Source organism: Macaca fascicularis, chromosome 12 (genome assembly GCF_037993035.2).
Source record: "Macaca fascicularis isolate 582-1 chromosome 12, T2T-MFA8v1.1".
NCBI classification, from domain to species: Eukaryota; Metazoa; Chordata; class Mammalia; order Primates; family Cercopithecidae; genus Macaca; species Macaca fascicularis.
Window position 1 is genome coordinate 74,157,606 of NC_088386.1, and position 14,229 is coordinate 74,171,834.

A 14,229-nucleotide genomic window follows, 5' to 3' on the forward strand; every position below is an offset into this window, starting at 1 on the left:
ACAAAAAGAGGTACACTCACCATTTATCTTACTAGCAGAAGTTTAAACTTCCATATTTCACATTATCATCCCTGCTGCTAAGTAACAAGCTCAACAGGATGATAATTATCCCATTTTAATAATTGTCCAACTAGTATGCACTTTTGAGTCCTTGCTGTATGCTTTAAAGGAAATTGTATGTCCTTTTCTTTTTTTAATATGTCATCTTCATTGTAAGAGATAGACCATATTCTTGAATGGGAGTTGTAATCTTCAGATCTCTACTACTGTCTATGTCTTGGAGTCCAAATCTTAGACTCTGAGATTTAAATGTGCCTCCATAATACTAAAACAACAACAACAACAATAAAAAACCCCCAAAACTTACCAACTGGCATTCTTGCAGTTACATATTCTGTGGGTTTGCTGGGTGGGCTGGATCCAGCTTTGTTTAGGGCATAGATTCTAAATGAATACTCAAGACCTTCTATAAGGCCAGCACAAGGATATTCAGTTGACCGGACAGGAGTATCATTGGCTTTCACCCACAGCAAACTGTTTCTTTCCTTGCGTTCAATCAGATAACCAGTAATGGGGCTCCCTCCATCACTGTCTGGTCTGTCCCATGCAACAAAAATACAGTCCTTGTTGACTTTGGTGACTCGTGCATTCTTTGGTTCACTAGGAACACCTGGAGATGAAGACAAGGAAAATTTCAGTTTCTACATTCAGTAACAAACTAGAAAGAAAACATAACTTTTTTTCTCCTTCACAAAAACATACCAAATGGGAACTCTGCAACCATCTTTGGAGATGTGAGAGGCTCTGAAATGCCAAATCGGTTTTCAGCACGGACCCGGAAGATGTACTCCTGGCCTGGGATCAGCTTTCCAACCCTGCAGGAAGTTTTTGTGACTGAAGCTAGAGCCGTGACCCAGTCACCTCGGCTTACATCACACTTCTCCACTATATAATTGGTGATGTTACTGCCTCCGTCCTCCAGAGGGATGTGCCACGACAGGGAGCAAGCATCGGCGTCTATATCAGAAATGTCAAATGGAGGCTGAGGGGGGCCAGGGGCATCTGCATGAACCAAGAGGAAAGAAATGTAAGAACAAGGATCTGATGGGTAAAAATGTTTCAGAGTTTCATATTTAGATGGCCGTTTGTCTAATACTTAACTCACCCATGACTACAACTTTGATTTTCTGAGTGTCTGTCCCAGAACTGTTCTCTGCTGTGAGGCTGTAGTAACCACTGTCTTTTCTAGTCACATCTTTTATGATCAGAATTGAAGAGCTGTCTGCTTTATGCACTGCCAGGTGGCTGGATGTGACAACTTCATCTTCTCCTTTTTTCCATTTACAGGTGGGATGAGGCTTTCCATACACATGGGCTTCAATTCGGAGTTTTTTCCCAGCTTTGATAGTAATTTGCTCTGGCATAAGGATCTTTGGTGGCACTGAAAGTAAAATGAAAAGATACTAATTTTGGGAAGGTGGTTAAGTTTCTTCTGGTGGAGAACTATACTGGTTCAAATTAATGCTTGTATTACCGCCAATTTTTTTTTTTTTTAAATACTTTAAGTTCTGAGACACATGTGCAGAATGTGCAGGTTTGTTACATAGGTATACACGTGCCATGGTGATTTGCTGCACCCATCAACCCATCATCTACATTAGGTATTTCTCCTAATGCTATCCCTCCCCTAGCCCCCCATCCCCCTGACAGGTCCCAGTGTGTGATGCTCCCCTCCCTGTGTCCATGCGTTTTCATTGTTCAACTCCCACTTATGAGTGAGAACATGTGGTGTTTGGTTTTCTGTTCTTGTGTTAGTTTGCTGAGAATGATGGTTTCCGGCTTCATCCATGTCCCTGAAAAGGACATGAACTCATCCTTTTTTATGGCTGCGTAGTATTCTGTGGTATATATGTGCCACATTTTCTTTATATAGTCTATCACTGATGGACATTTGGGTTGGTTCCAAGTCTTTGCTATTGTGAACAGTGCCACGATAAACATACATGTGCATGTGTCTTTATAGTAGAATTATTTATAATCCTTTGGATATATACCCAGTAATGGAATTGCTGGGTCAAATGGTATTTCTGGTTCTAGATCCTTGAGGAATCGCCACACTGTCTTCCATAATGGTTGAACTAATTTACACTCCCACCAACAGTGTAAAAGCTTTCCTATTTCTCCACATCCTCTCCAGCACCTGTTGTTTCCTGACTTTTTAATGATTGCCATTCTAACTGGCATGAGATGGTATCTCATTGTTGTTTTGATTTGCATTTCTCTAATGACCAGTGATGATGAGCTTTTTTTTTATATGTTTGTTGTACAGCCAACATTTTAAAAAACACAGAATACACTCCAGCCTGGGGACAGAGCAAGACTCCGTCTCAAAAAACAAAACAAAACAAAACAAAAACCACACAGAATAGGGTAGAAAACATAAGAGTGCACATGATAATGAATGGGTATTGTTTCAGGAAATGGTTTTTAGTTATCTATGTGTTTGTATAAGTTTATTTACTGTGTGTTGTTGGCCCACCCACGTGTTTGAAAGCCACTGTTCTCTATTGTTTTTCAAGTATTTATAGAGCTAGATTCCTCAGGGAGAAATGTCTACATATAAAAGAAATTCTAATAAACTTAGCACATGACATAAATGAAGCAATGACTACTTACACAGTTGTTCTTTGGCTTCATACACTCCTTCAGCTTCTCTTGGCAAACTGACTCCAACAGCATTTCTGGCTGCTACTCTAAATTTGTATTTCTTTCCTTCCTTTAGGCCAGTGACAACAAGGCTGAGATCTTTTACCACTGAGTACTCTGTCCAGCGGTCTGCAGGCTGCTCTTCTTCTCTGTAACTAATGATGTAGCCATCGATTTTAGCACCTCCATCACGCAGGGGAGGTAACCAGGCTAAGGTGGCACTGTTCTTTGTCATTTCAGTCACTTCTAATTTCCTTGGGGGATCCGGCTCACCTAGAAGAAAAACATAATGTATAAAATTACCTAGGTAACCTAATCAAATCCCCTTTTTAATGTACATAAGAGTTTTAGTATGCCATTTGCTCCAATGTACATAGAACCTGTAGTTCAGTACATTAAAAGTAAAACACGTAAGATGAGACAGATCAAAAAAGTGTTTCATGAGTGAGACAGACATTTATTACACTATTTGGGTCTCTACAAATGAAATCTCTTTCAGAAGTGGATTAAAATGGTATTAGTATCTTGACCTTGCTGAAATAGGAGGCTGGAGTTAAAAGGAGGAAGAAAGCATAATACTTACTTAGAGGATCTGATGCAAGCACTGGTTTTGGGACATCTGTTGGGACGCCAGGGCCATATTCGTTGACAGCAGTTACTCTGAAGTAATACTCATTCCCAGGGACAAGATTGGTTACTTGGAAGCTTGTTTTCTTAACCTCTGGGGTAACGGTTGACCATGTCTTTCTGTCTGCCTCACGTTTCTCCACAATATAATGTGTCACTTGGCTCCCACCGTCATTTTCAGGAGGGGCCCAGGACACATGGCATGATGTTTTAGTGACATCTGAAACTTTCAAATCAGACACAGGGCCAGGAGTGTCTGTAAAGAGTCATAAAATCAGATATACACATTTCCTCAGCATCCCTATTAACAAATTCATTTTTGAAGTGGGAGGGAGAAGCATTTTAGTAACCCACCTAATACTCTGACATTTACGAATACAGCCTTTTCTCCTGCTGGGTTCACAAGTGTTAAGGAATATTTTCCTGAGTCATCACGAGTAGAATTGGGGATGACAAGGAAGGCCATAGTGTCAACCAGATCAACTTGTCCTTTTCTGACCACATTATCAATGCCCACTTTTCGCCAAGTGACTTTAGGGGCTGGTCGTCCTCTTACTATAGCAAAGAGACGAATAGGGCATCCTGCTCTCACTATGACCAGTTTTCTCATGCTGGCATCCAAATCAATCTCTGGAGGTTCTGCAAATGACAGTAAGGTCATTAATTGATGTTTCAGAATGTGGGGAAATCATAAGAAATTAGGTGTGAATGAATCACATGCTAAAGGAAGGACTTACCTAGTATTTCTTTAGGTTTGATAGCTTCCTTTAGCTCTGCAGGGCGCCCAATACCAACTTGGTTTTGGGCACACACCCTGAACTCATATTCCTGGTTTTCATCCAAGCTGGTAACGGTGAATTCCTTGCGTACAAGCTGTGCTGCAGCATTACAACGTTTCCAGCCTTCATCAGGAGATGCATCTGCTATTTTTGGTCTCATTTCCACAACATATCCAATGATCGGTGCACCACCATCATAGACTGGTTTTCCCCACCCAAGAGTTATGGAATGTTTGGTTGTATCAACCACTCTGAAATTGGTTGGTGGACCAGGTGGCTCTGAAAATAAAATATAAGAATAGATATACATATGTTTAACTACTAATAGTGATACTTCAATGTGTAATTTTATATAGCCTAGCCTCAGTTAATCAAATATAGGTCGTCCAATTTTTCAATTAGAGTCCTCTTTATTTTCCTTCATAAAAATGAGAATCTACTATTGTTTGTACCTTTTAGGTATTTTGGTAAAAGGTCTATTTGGAAAAATATTTGCTAAATACAGTTTTTATGTTATGGATTTAGATGTTACATTAACTTATTTATCAAATACTTCTGTGCTTGAGATTAAGAGTTGATGTAATATCAGAAAAAACAAGGACATCCTACCTATGGGGTCTTTTGCCACCACTGGTCTTGAAGGCAAGCTTGGTTCTCCAATTCCAATTTCATTTTCTGCCTTGACACGGAACTGATATTCATGGTCTGGGAGGAGATTCTGTACTTTCATACGTCTCTCAGGGATTGCACTCTTGTTAACAGGGACCCATCGTGTTGAATGCTTTTCCTTTTTCTCCAAAAAGTATCCTGTTATAGACTTTCCACCATCATATTCAGGTGGATTCCAAACCACAGTCATCTCTTCTTTGCTTACTTTAGTGACTTCTGGGGGATCAGGGCGTCCAGGTTTATTATACTTGGTTTTGGCTATGACTGGTTTACTTTCTGTTGGAGGCCCTGTGCCTATTTTATTTTCTGCACGGACTCTGAAAATATATTCATTTCCTTCTATGAGACGTGTTACTGTAGTACCAGGTGTCAAGACAGTAGCAGAATAGGTAGACCAAACCATTCGCTTTGTCTCACATTTTTCTAGAATATAATTTTGGATTTCACAGCCGCCATCATCTTCTGGTGGATCCCAGCGAACAGTACACCTATCACTGGACACATCAACAATTTTCAGATTTCTCACAGGACCAGGCTTATCTAAAACGTTGACAGTGGCATAGGCCACAAAACTGCCAGCTGTGTTAGTTGCCGTAACTACATATTTACCCCCATCACTTCGCTTTGCTTTAGTAAGAGAAAATTTAGATGAATCAGCACTGGTATCAATCTTGACCCTTGGTGATCTTGTAAAGTCTGTAGCATCTTTGTCCTTGGTCCATGAAACTTCTGGGAATGGTTTGCCTCTAACCCCTGCCTCAAGCCTAATGGTGTCCCCTGCTTTGACAGTTAGGACACCACTTAATTTCAGATCAAGTACTGGTTTTTGTAAGTCTTCTTTAACAACAACTTCCTCTGTCTTCACCCAGTCACTTTCCCCACCTTCGTTCTTCGTTTGCACTCTGAACTCATAAATCTGGTTTTCAACACATCTGTCAACCATGTAGTGAGTTTCTTTAATGCTTCCTTTATGCACTCTTTCCCAGTCATCAGAGCCCTTCAGCCTTCTCTCAACATGATATGACAGATTTGGACTGCCACCATCATAATCAGGCCTCCGCCACTTTAGGTAGACAAATGTCTTTCCTTTATCTGCAATGTGAAGGTTTTCAGGCTCACCTGGTCTGTCAATAGGGTTAATAGCCAGAATGGGAGTTTTTGTTTCGATGGTTGGCCCAACACCTACTTTATTCTCTGCACAAACTCGGAAATAGTATTCATTGTTGGCTAAAAGGTTGGCCTTGATTAATCGTTTAGTGACATCTGACGCAACAATTGACCAGCCTTTCTGGTTTGGTTTGCGATATTCTACTATGAAGTTTGTTATTTCTGAGCCGCCATTATCTAGTGGGTTTTCCCAAGAAATTGTACAGTTCTCTTTGGTTACATTGGTAACCTTCAAATTCTGGCAAGGCCCAGGTCTGTCAAGGACGTTAACGATGGCTGAACCTTGGGCATGTCCACTGCTGTTCTTAGCTGAGATGATATACTTGCCATGATCAGCTCTAACAGCTTCTTTAATTTGTAACTCAACACGAGGTAGGTCCTGAATAATGTCCACCCTCTTTTCTCGGACCAATACTTTGCCTTCCTTAGTCCAAGTTATGTCTGGTGCAGGTCTGCCTTTGACTCGAGCTAGAATGCGGATAGTTTGGCCTACTCTCACGGTAATAACATCACGACAAGTAACATCAAGTTCTACTTCTGGAGGATGAAGGATATCTTTTGCAATCACAGATTCTGCTAGTTCTCTTGGCTCACCCTCTCCTACAATATTAGCTGCCTTTATACGGAATCTGTACTCATTTCCTTCAATTAGTCCAGGTACTCTAAAGGCACATTGCCTAATGAGTTCATCTTTATTAATCCTGTTCCATTGTGCTGTGCCAGGTTTCTGACATTCCACTACATATCCTAGAATGGGGCTACCACCATCACTGAGAGGCTTTGTCCACACCAAATCAGCTGTTTCTCTGCTCTTGTCTTTCAGTTTAGGATTAATAGGTGGTCCAGGTGGTTTGATGGGACGGCAAGCTTTTATTGGATCGGAACTTGGGGATGGATTGCTTAGTCCTGCAAGATTTTCAGCAAAAACCCTAAACTCGTATGTATTTCCTTCATAGAGTCCAGTCACTCTGAACTTAAGGTCAGCAATAGGTGTTTTGTTGACCCTCACCCATTTGCCAGTTACTTCTCGACGTTCCACGTAGTAGCCAGTTATTGGACTGCCACCATCAGATTTTGGCAGGGTCCAAGACACTGTTGCTGCATTTTCAGTAATGTCAGTAACCACTGGTTTACCAGGAGGAGATGGAGGACTAAATTTATGCTTAGCAACAGTAGGTGTGGAGTCAAGGGGAGGACCAACACCTATCTTATTCTCTGCTTTAACTCGGAAAACATATTCACAGCCCTTCTGCAGATGTGGGATTTTCAGCTTTGTCTTACTGCTTCCCGAAGAGACAACACCCCAAGTGTCTTTCCTTGTATCTTGTTTCTCAACAATATAATTTATCACAGGGCTTCCTCCATCATCCTTAGGTGGCTGCCATGAGATAGTCATGTGTTCAGGAGTAACATCCAGAATATGAATAGGACCTGTTGGTGGCCCAGGAACATCAAGAACAGTAAGATGTACGGCTACTGTTTTGCTACCAGCTGCATTGGAAACTGTGATTTGATATTCTCCAGTGTCTCTCCTTAAGCAGTTCTTAATGGTAAGTACTGATGAGAAGTTGTCTGTTTCAACTGTGTAGTGCTCATCGGTTTTAATCTCACTCCCATCGGTTGTCCACTTTGCGGTAGGAACAGGCACACCTCTTATAATAGCAGGGAATCTGACTGTGGTTCCAGCCTTTACCACAAGACCTTCAATTAATTTCACATCTAGCTCCACAGATGGAGGCACTGAAAAGTAAACATGAATAAATTAGATTTTGATTTTCACCTACATGAATAATTTTAAAAAGAAATAAGATAAAACTGCTAGTCCAAAAATTACCTAGTTTTTCTTGACATTCTATCGGGATAGTTGTGTCGGGGAGACCAAGACCCACAATATTTTCAGCTTTTACACGGAATCTATAGGTCTTTCCTTGTTGTAGTCCGGTAACCACACACTCTAAGTTTGTCACAGTCTTAAATTTAATCCAGTCCTCGGTGCCTTCTTCTTGATATTCCACCAAATATCCAGTGATTGGAGAACCACCATCACGATCCGGCTTATTCCAGACGAGGGAGACTTCAGTCTTGTCAACATCTACATGGTGCAGGTTCTTGGGTGGCCCTGGGGGATCTTTTCAAAGAAGAAGTTATGATGAAAAAGGAATATTCTTGAGGACAGTCAAACAATAGTTTTGTATTCAGAGAAAGCAACTTACGGAGAGGATCCAGAGCCTTGATTGGTTTTGGTGTTTCAACAAAAGGACCACGTCCATACTGGTTCTCTGCAGCTACTCGGAAGAGGTACTGGTTGCCTTCATTCAGATGTTTAGCCAAGTGACTCTTTTTCTTTGATGTAGCTGAGAGAGATGACCACTGGGCGCTGGCAACATCTCTCCTCTCAACCACATAATTGGTAATAACAGAACCACCATCATCCAGTGGTTCTTTCCAAGTAAGGTAACAAGAATCTTTCCTGATTTCACTGACTTCCAGATCTCTAGGTGGCCCAGGTTTATCTAAAAAGTGTTAAATAACAGTTTTATAAGTAATTTTATCCAAATAAGAGCTCAAAATTATCAAAATTTATTTTTAATGGCATAAGTATTAAAATTCTTACCTAATACAAGTACTTTTACTGAGACAGTTTTTGAACCAGCTGGATTCTCCACTGTTAAAGAATAAATTCCACCATCTTCATGGGCAGCATTACGAATTTCAAGCTTGCTACCAACTGGAGTCACATCAATTCTTGCTTTAGTTGGAGCATCTCTGTCTTCTTTTTTCCAAGTTACTTTTGGGAATGGCACTCCTTTGATGATGGCACTAAGTCTTAGAGTATCACCAACCTTAATGTGTTGTTCTCTTGCCATGTTGGCATCAAGAATCAACTCAGGGGGTTCTAGAAAAAAGAGAACAGAACACTCAGATTTGATCCATAATGCAGATTATAATTAAACACATACAATCAGACATCTATTTTCCTTGCAAACACAGGTGAGAGCATTTTACTCACCAAGTCTATCTTTTACTAGGACTGGCTCTGGAACATGAGCTGGATCTGATTCACCAGCTTCATTGACTGCTAACACTCTGAACTTATAGGTTTGACCGTCCCGAAGACCGGTGACTTTATATTTAGTTTCAGGACATGACTCAGGGGTGTGATTGGCTCTTCTCCACTCTTCATCTCCAACTTTCTGGTACTCAACTATATAACCCAGAATCTTGCTCCCACCATCATGACGTGGTGGCTGCCAAGTTAGATCGACTGAATTGCATGTTGTATCTATTGCTTCAGGATTAACAGGTGGACTTGGTTTAGCTAAAAAATAAAAGTAAAAAATGAATTAGCATATAGCTGAAAACAAAGTTAAATAACATGAAAACTGAATAAATCCATTAATACTATACCAATTGGATCTTTAGCAAAGACTGGTTTGGATGGTGGGCTTGGATCTCCAATACCAATTTCATTTTCTGCAGAAACCCGGAATTCATACTGACATCCTTCTAGAAGATCAGGAACCCTAAATTTAGTGTACGGATGAATAGGATCTTTGGTAACTCTAGCCCATCGTTTAGACATAGTTTCTCTCTTTTCCAGGATATAGTTTGTGATGGGTTTTCCTCCATCATGTGGCTTGTTCCAGGTTACTAATGCAGTGTCTCTGGTAACTTCTGTAACGATTGGCTGATCAGGTGCATCAGGAACCCCTGTAACAAATGTTGGAAAATGTGTTAGAATTTTATTTCTTCCTATTAGTTATATCAAGCATTGAATCACTAAAAAGAGACATAATGCATACTGAAACGATCTTTGGCTTTCATTGAATCAGACACCAGAGGATCACTTATTCCATACAGATTTTCAGCATGTATCCGGAAAATATAATCTTTTCCTTCAAGTAGTTTAGAAACTTTGCATGTTGTTTTAGCACTTGCAGATGTCACGGGCATCCAGACGTCTTTACCCACTTCCTTCTTCTCAATAATATAATTGGTGATTTCACTGCCTCCATCATCTAAAGGAGGCTTCCAAGAGATAACCATGTAATCTTTGGTCACCTCATCAAAAATAACTGGTCCTACTGGTGGACCAGGACGGTCTGCAGAAAAAAAAAATCATGGCACAAAATGTTATTTCCATTTCTGCTTTTGAAAGAAAAGAAGATCTATTCTTTCCACTAAATAAGACTTACCAACAACATTAACTTGACAGAAACCTTTCCTAGAGCCTGTACTATTCTCCACAACCACACAGTATTTGCCGGAATCTGAACGTTTGGCCTTGATCTTCTCTAAAGCAAGTGTTGTTGGTGTAGTCTTTATGTGAGTGCGATCATCTTCCAGCACATCAGCTTCATCTTTGAACCAGGAAACCTTAGGCTTTGGTTTGCCTGAGTAACGGCCAGTGAGGGCAAAAGCTTCACCAACTCGAATCGTGAGCTTATCTCTGAAGTCGAGGTGAAGTGTTGGGGGTGCTAAAATTTACAATTATAAAGGCAAGTCATTTTTACTGATGTCTTATTACAAACTACAAATGTGCAAGTTTCTGAAGTATAAATTGTAGTAGACACATACCCAGCTCATCCTTGCAAGTAATTGGCTTGGTGCAAAATGATGGTTTGCCTTGTCCAACAATGTTGACAGCACTGACACGGTACTCATAGGTATCACCTTCTTTTAAGTCTTTAACAGTGTATTTTCTGCTAAGCAAGTTGTCATTTGTAACTTTGTGGAACTTCTCAGTTCCAATGAGCCGACTTTCTAGGACATAGTTAATAATTTCTGACCCGCCATCATACTTAGGAGGATTCCAAGTCAAAGTTACAGTACTTTTAGTAACTTCTTTGACTTCCAGGTCTTCAGGACGTTCTGGTACAGCTGTGAATATAAGTATAGGAATTGTGGTAGAAAAAAGTGTCACATTAAGAATGTAGTAGGATGTAGTGAATATTCCTTTTCTGAGGATTGTGTTTAAACATTAAACTCTCTGCTCCCATAAATAGCAAAAGAGGTCTCATCCGAAAACTATTAGAGTTAAAAAGGACCAAATACAATAGAATTTCTTCACTTGACAGATGAGGAAATGAGGTTTGCTGAGGAAAAATAATTTAAGAAAGATCTTCAGAGTTGGTAGTTTTAGACGTAGGAAAATAATTCAGTTTCTATTAATGCCATTAAGTGGGAATTTTAAAAAATCTGTGAGGTATAGATGGAAGAAATTTGATAAATGGGCCAGGCATAGTAATGCCAGCACTTTCGGAGGCCGAGGCAGGTGGATCACTTGAGGTCAGGAGTTTGAGACCAGCCTGGCCAACATGGCAAAACCGTGTCTCTACTAAAAATGCAAAAATTAGCCGGGCATGGTGGTGCATGTCTGTAATCCCAGCTCCTTGGGAGACTGAGACACAAGAATCACTTGAACCTCGGAGGTGGAGGTTGCAGTGAGCCAAGATCATGACACTACACTCCAGCCTTGGTAACAGAGTAAGACTATGTGTCAAAACAAAACCAAGAAAAAAAAAAAAAGAAATTTGATGAATTATACGTATTTGTAAAATCTCTTTCACAATCACTGTCCAAGTACTACCAAATCAGATACTGAGTAGTTGTGTAATAACTACTTGTCAAATGAGTGAAATGTATGGCATTTATACACATATTTTTTTTACCATCATCTTGTACTAAATGAGTAAAGAAGTGATTAAGCATAAAGTTGTTTTTAATTTTACTTACTTATTGGCTCTCTGATAACAAGTGCCTCTGATGTCTCAACAAATGGACCCATGCCAATACTATTTTCAGCCGCGACTCGGAAAAAGTAGGCTTTTCCTTGAATGAGACCCTGGACAGTAGCATTTTGTCGGGTAACTGTATATGTCACTGGGGTCCATGCTCTGCGGTCAGATTCACGCTTTTCAATGACATAATTGGTGATTGGAGAGCCTCCATCATCTTCTGGAGAAAACCATGTCAGTTTGCAGGACTCATTGGTTAGGTTGTGAGCTAGGAATGGTGTTCCAACAGGACCCGGAACATCTGGAAATAAGAAGAAAATATTTCAAGCTGTTTGCCTTCAATGAAAGATAATGCTCAACATTTGTTTTTTAAAAGGAGACAAAATGTTGTTATGAAGAAAGTAAGGTTTTGTGTCTACTAATTGAGTTAGTTTTTCCTCCTCCTCCTGCTATCTAGTCAATACAAAAACAGTCAACCACTTTTTTTTTTTTTTTTTTTTGAGATGGAATCTCGCTCTGTCACCCAGGCTGGAGTGCAGTGGCGCGATGTCAGCTCACTGCAACCTCCGCTTCCTAGGTTCAAGCAATTCTCCTGCCTCAGCCTCACAAGCAGCTGGGACTATAGGTGCGTGCCACCATACCTGGCTAATTTTTGCATTTTTAGTAGAAACAGGGTTTCACCATGTTGGCCAGGCCGGTCTCGAACTCCTGACTTCAAGTGAGCCACCTGCCTCGGCCTCCCAAAGTCAGGGGATTACAGGTGTGAGTCATAGCATCAAGCCCCACATTTGTTAATGAAGTAGTTTTGCAACAGTTACTGGTTACCATGCTTTTAGTAGAGGCTGAAGGGAAAATAAAAATGCTTTTTAAAAGCAATTCGTGAGTTGGACAGGAGGGAGCTGGGAGGCAAACATGCAGAGGGATACAGGAGGTGGGTAAGAGTGGCATAGTCAGTTTCTATGTCCAGTTTCCTCTCCAGGGGAAAAGGAGGGAGAGATGGATTCTTTCTGGATGATCAGTGGATCAACGAGCAGCATAGGAGGCCCCAAATTTCAGAATGACTTTGAGGAGGTTGCAAATAATTAACATGGAAATGTACCAGTTTTCAAATTAGAGTAGTAGCCATTAGGCAAAAGAGCTTTAGGTGCTTGAAACTAACCTGAAAGTTTGTGGGATTATAGGTTAATGAAATATTTTTCCTTATGACATTCTTATATTAATTATATTCAACATAGAACTGGCAAATTTCACATAAAAACTGTGACTGGAGTATTGTTGTGCCTAGAGACATGCTTAGAAAGAGCTCTGAGTGGAAGGGCTTCAAGTTCTGAGCAAATCACTGGACTAAAGCCTCCAATGAGAGGCATGAAAAAGCCTCATAGAGTTCAACTCTATATTAAATGACTAGAAATGCAATATTGATAACCAACTATGATGCCTCTCTTCAATTAGAATACTGAAACCCTTCAAAGAAGTTTTTGCATTATTATGATAATTTCGTGATAGGGATAGAGTCTCATGATGTGAAATGGTCAGCACTGGCAAATTGTTAAACATTCATGTACACTTGAAGGAAAGTTGCTTCTATGAAAACTGTATAACAACATAATAGACAGTATGGGGGCAAGTTCTATAAAAAAGTCATATTTATTCTGGGCCATGATTCAGAATACATATTCATGGCCTTCTAGCAATTTGGGAATTGTGTACATGCACTCTTTAGGTTCACTGGAGACATGGATGTATGACTTCTTGTTAGCATCTGTTTTCTCAATTATATAGTTTGTAATCTTAGACCCACCAAACAGAATATGCATATAATAAAAAAGTAAGGAGGAAATTTTTAGAAATTCTAATAATGTTCAACGTGATTATGGGTGATTTTTCTTATTTTCCAAAATGTTTGTTACATAGCACACAGTGTAGCCTTGTGTAAATATAAGAAGAATGTTGGTTTAAAAAGTTGCACAGACAAATTGAAAGTATTTACCTAATACATCAACAATAATTGTCTTCTTTCTTTCTCCGGCTTCATTTTTGGCAAGAAGAGAATAGACGCCTTGATGGCTCCTCTGGCAGTTCTTGATGACCATGGATGAGCTAATAGCTGTGGTCTCAATGGTGGCTTCTTGAGGTAAGGCTCTTTCATTCATGTTCCAGGTGACGGTTGGAGGAGGCTTTCCAGACACATAGGCAATGATTCGGATCACTCCTCCAGCATGGACGACAATTCTATCTCTGACACTGGCATCTAGCTGAAGGTCAGGTAAAACTGGAAGCAATTGAAAATTACAAATGTGATTTTTCCCCCTTCAATCTGAAACATAAATACTGATGGCATAAAAGAAGGATTGATAATTACCAAGTCTGTCTTTCATTTCAATGACATCTGTGACCTCTCCAGGTTCTCCAATGCCAGCAATGTTGACTGCTCTAACTCTAAATTTGTAGAATGCGCCTTCCTTTAATCCTGTCACAACAAGCTTTGTTCCTCTCACTTCTTTATCTTTACCCTGGGGAGAAATCATAAACATTTTAAAATT

General features: G+C 40.1%; 1 protein-coding gene across 4 annotated transcripts in view; it reads right to left on the reverse strand.

Annotated features, from left to right (window-relative positions):
• Positions 1-14,229, reverse strand: part of TTN (titin) — a 273,759-nt gene that overhangs the window by 59,263 nt on the left and 200,267 nt on the right. For all 4 annotated transcript variants that reach the window (XM_045368331.2, XM_065526517.1, XM_065526515.1 and 1 more), the window contains 19 exons: positions 14,049-14,199; positions 13,677-13,958; positions 11,685-11,987; positions 10,527-10,829; positions 10,145-10,426; positions 9,752-10,051; positions 9,357-9,659; positions 8,959-9,267; positions 8,563-8,844; positions 8,162-8,461; positions 7,783-8,076; positions 4,722-7,688; positions 4,071-4,391; positions 3,688-3,972; positions 3,290-3,589; positions 2,677-2,979; positions 1,166-1,441; positions 763-1,062; positions 368-670 (listed from right to left, as the gene is read on the reverse strand). In XM_045368331.2, the coding sequence (XP_045224266.2) occupies positions 368-670; positions 763-1,062; positions 1,166-1,441; positions 2,677-2,979; positions 3,290-3,589; positions 3,688-3,972; positions 4,071-4,391; positions 4,722-7,688; positions 7,783-8,076; positions 8,162-8,461; positions 8,563-8,844; positions 8,959-9,267; positions 9,357-9,659; positions 9,752-10,051; positions 10,145-10,426; positions 10,527-10,829; positions 11,685-11,987; positions 13,677-13,958; positions 14,049-14,199 (8,164 nt within the window). The remainder of the gene's footprint in view (positions 1-367; positions 671-762; positions 1,063-1,165; positions 1,442-2,676; positions 2,980-3,289; positions 3,590-3,687; positions 3,973-4,070; positions 4,392-4,721; positions 7,689-7,782; positions 8,077-8,161; positions 8,462-8,562; positions 8,845-8,958; positions 9,268-9,356; positions 9,660-9,751; positions 10,052-10,144; positions 10,427-10,526; positions 10,830-11,684; positions 11,988-13,676; positions 13,959-14,048; positions 14,200-14,229) is intronic.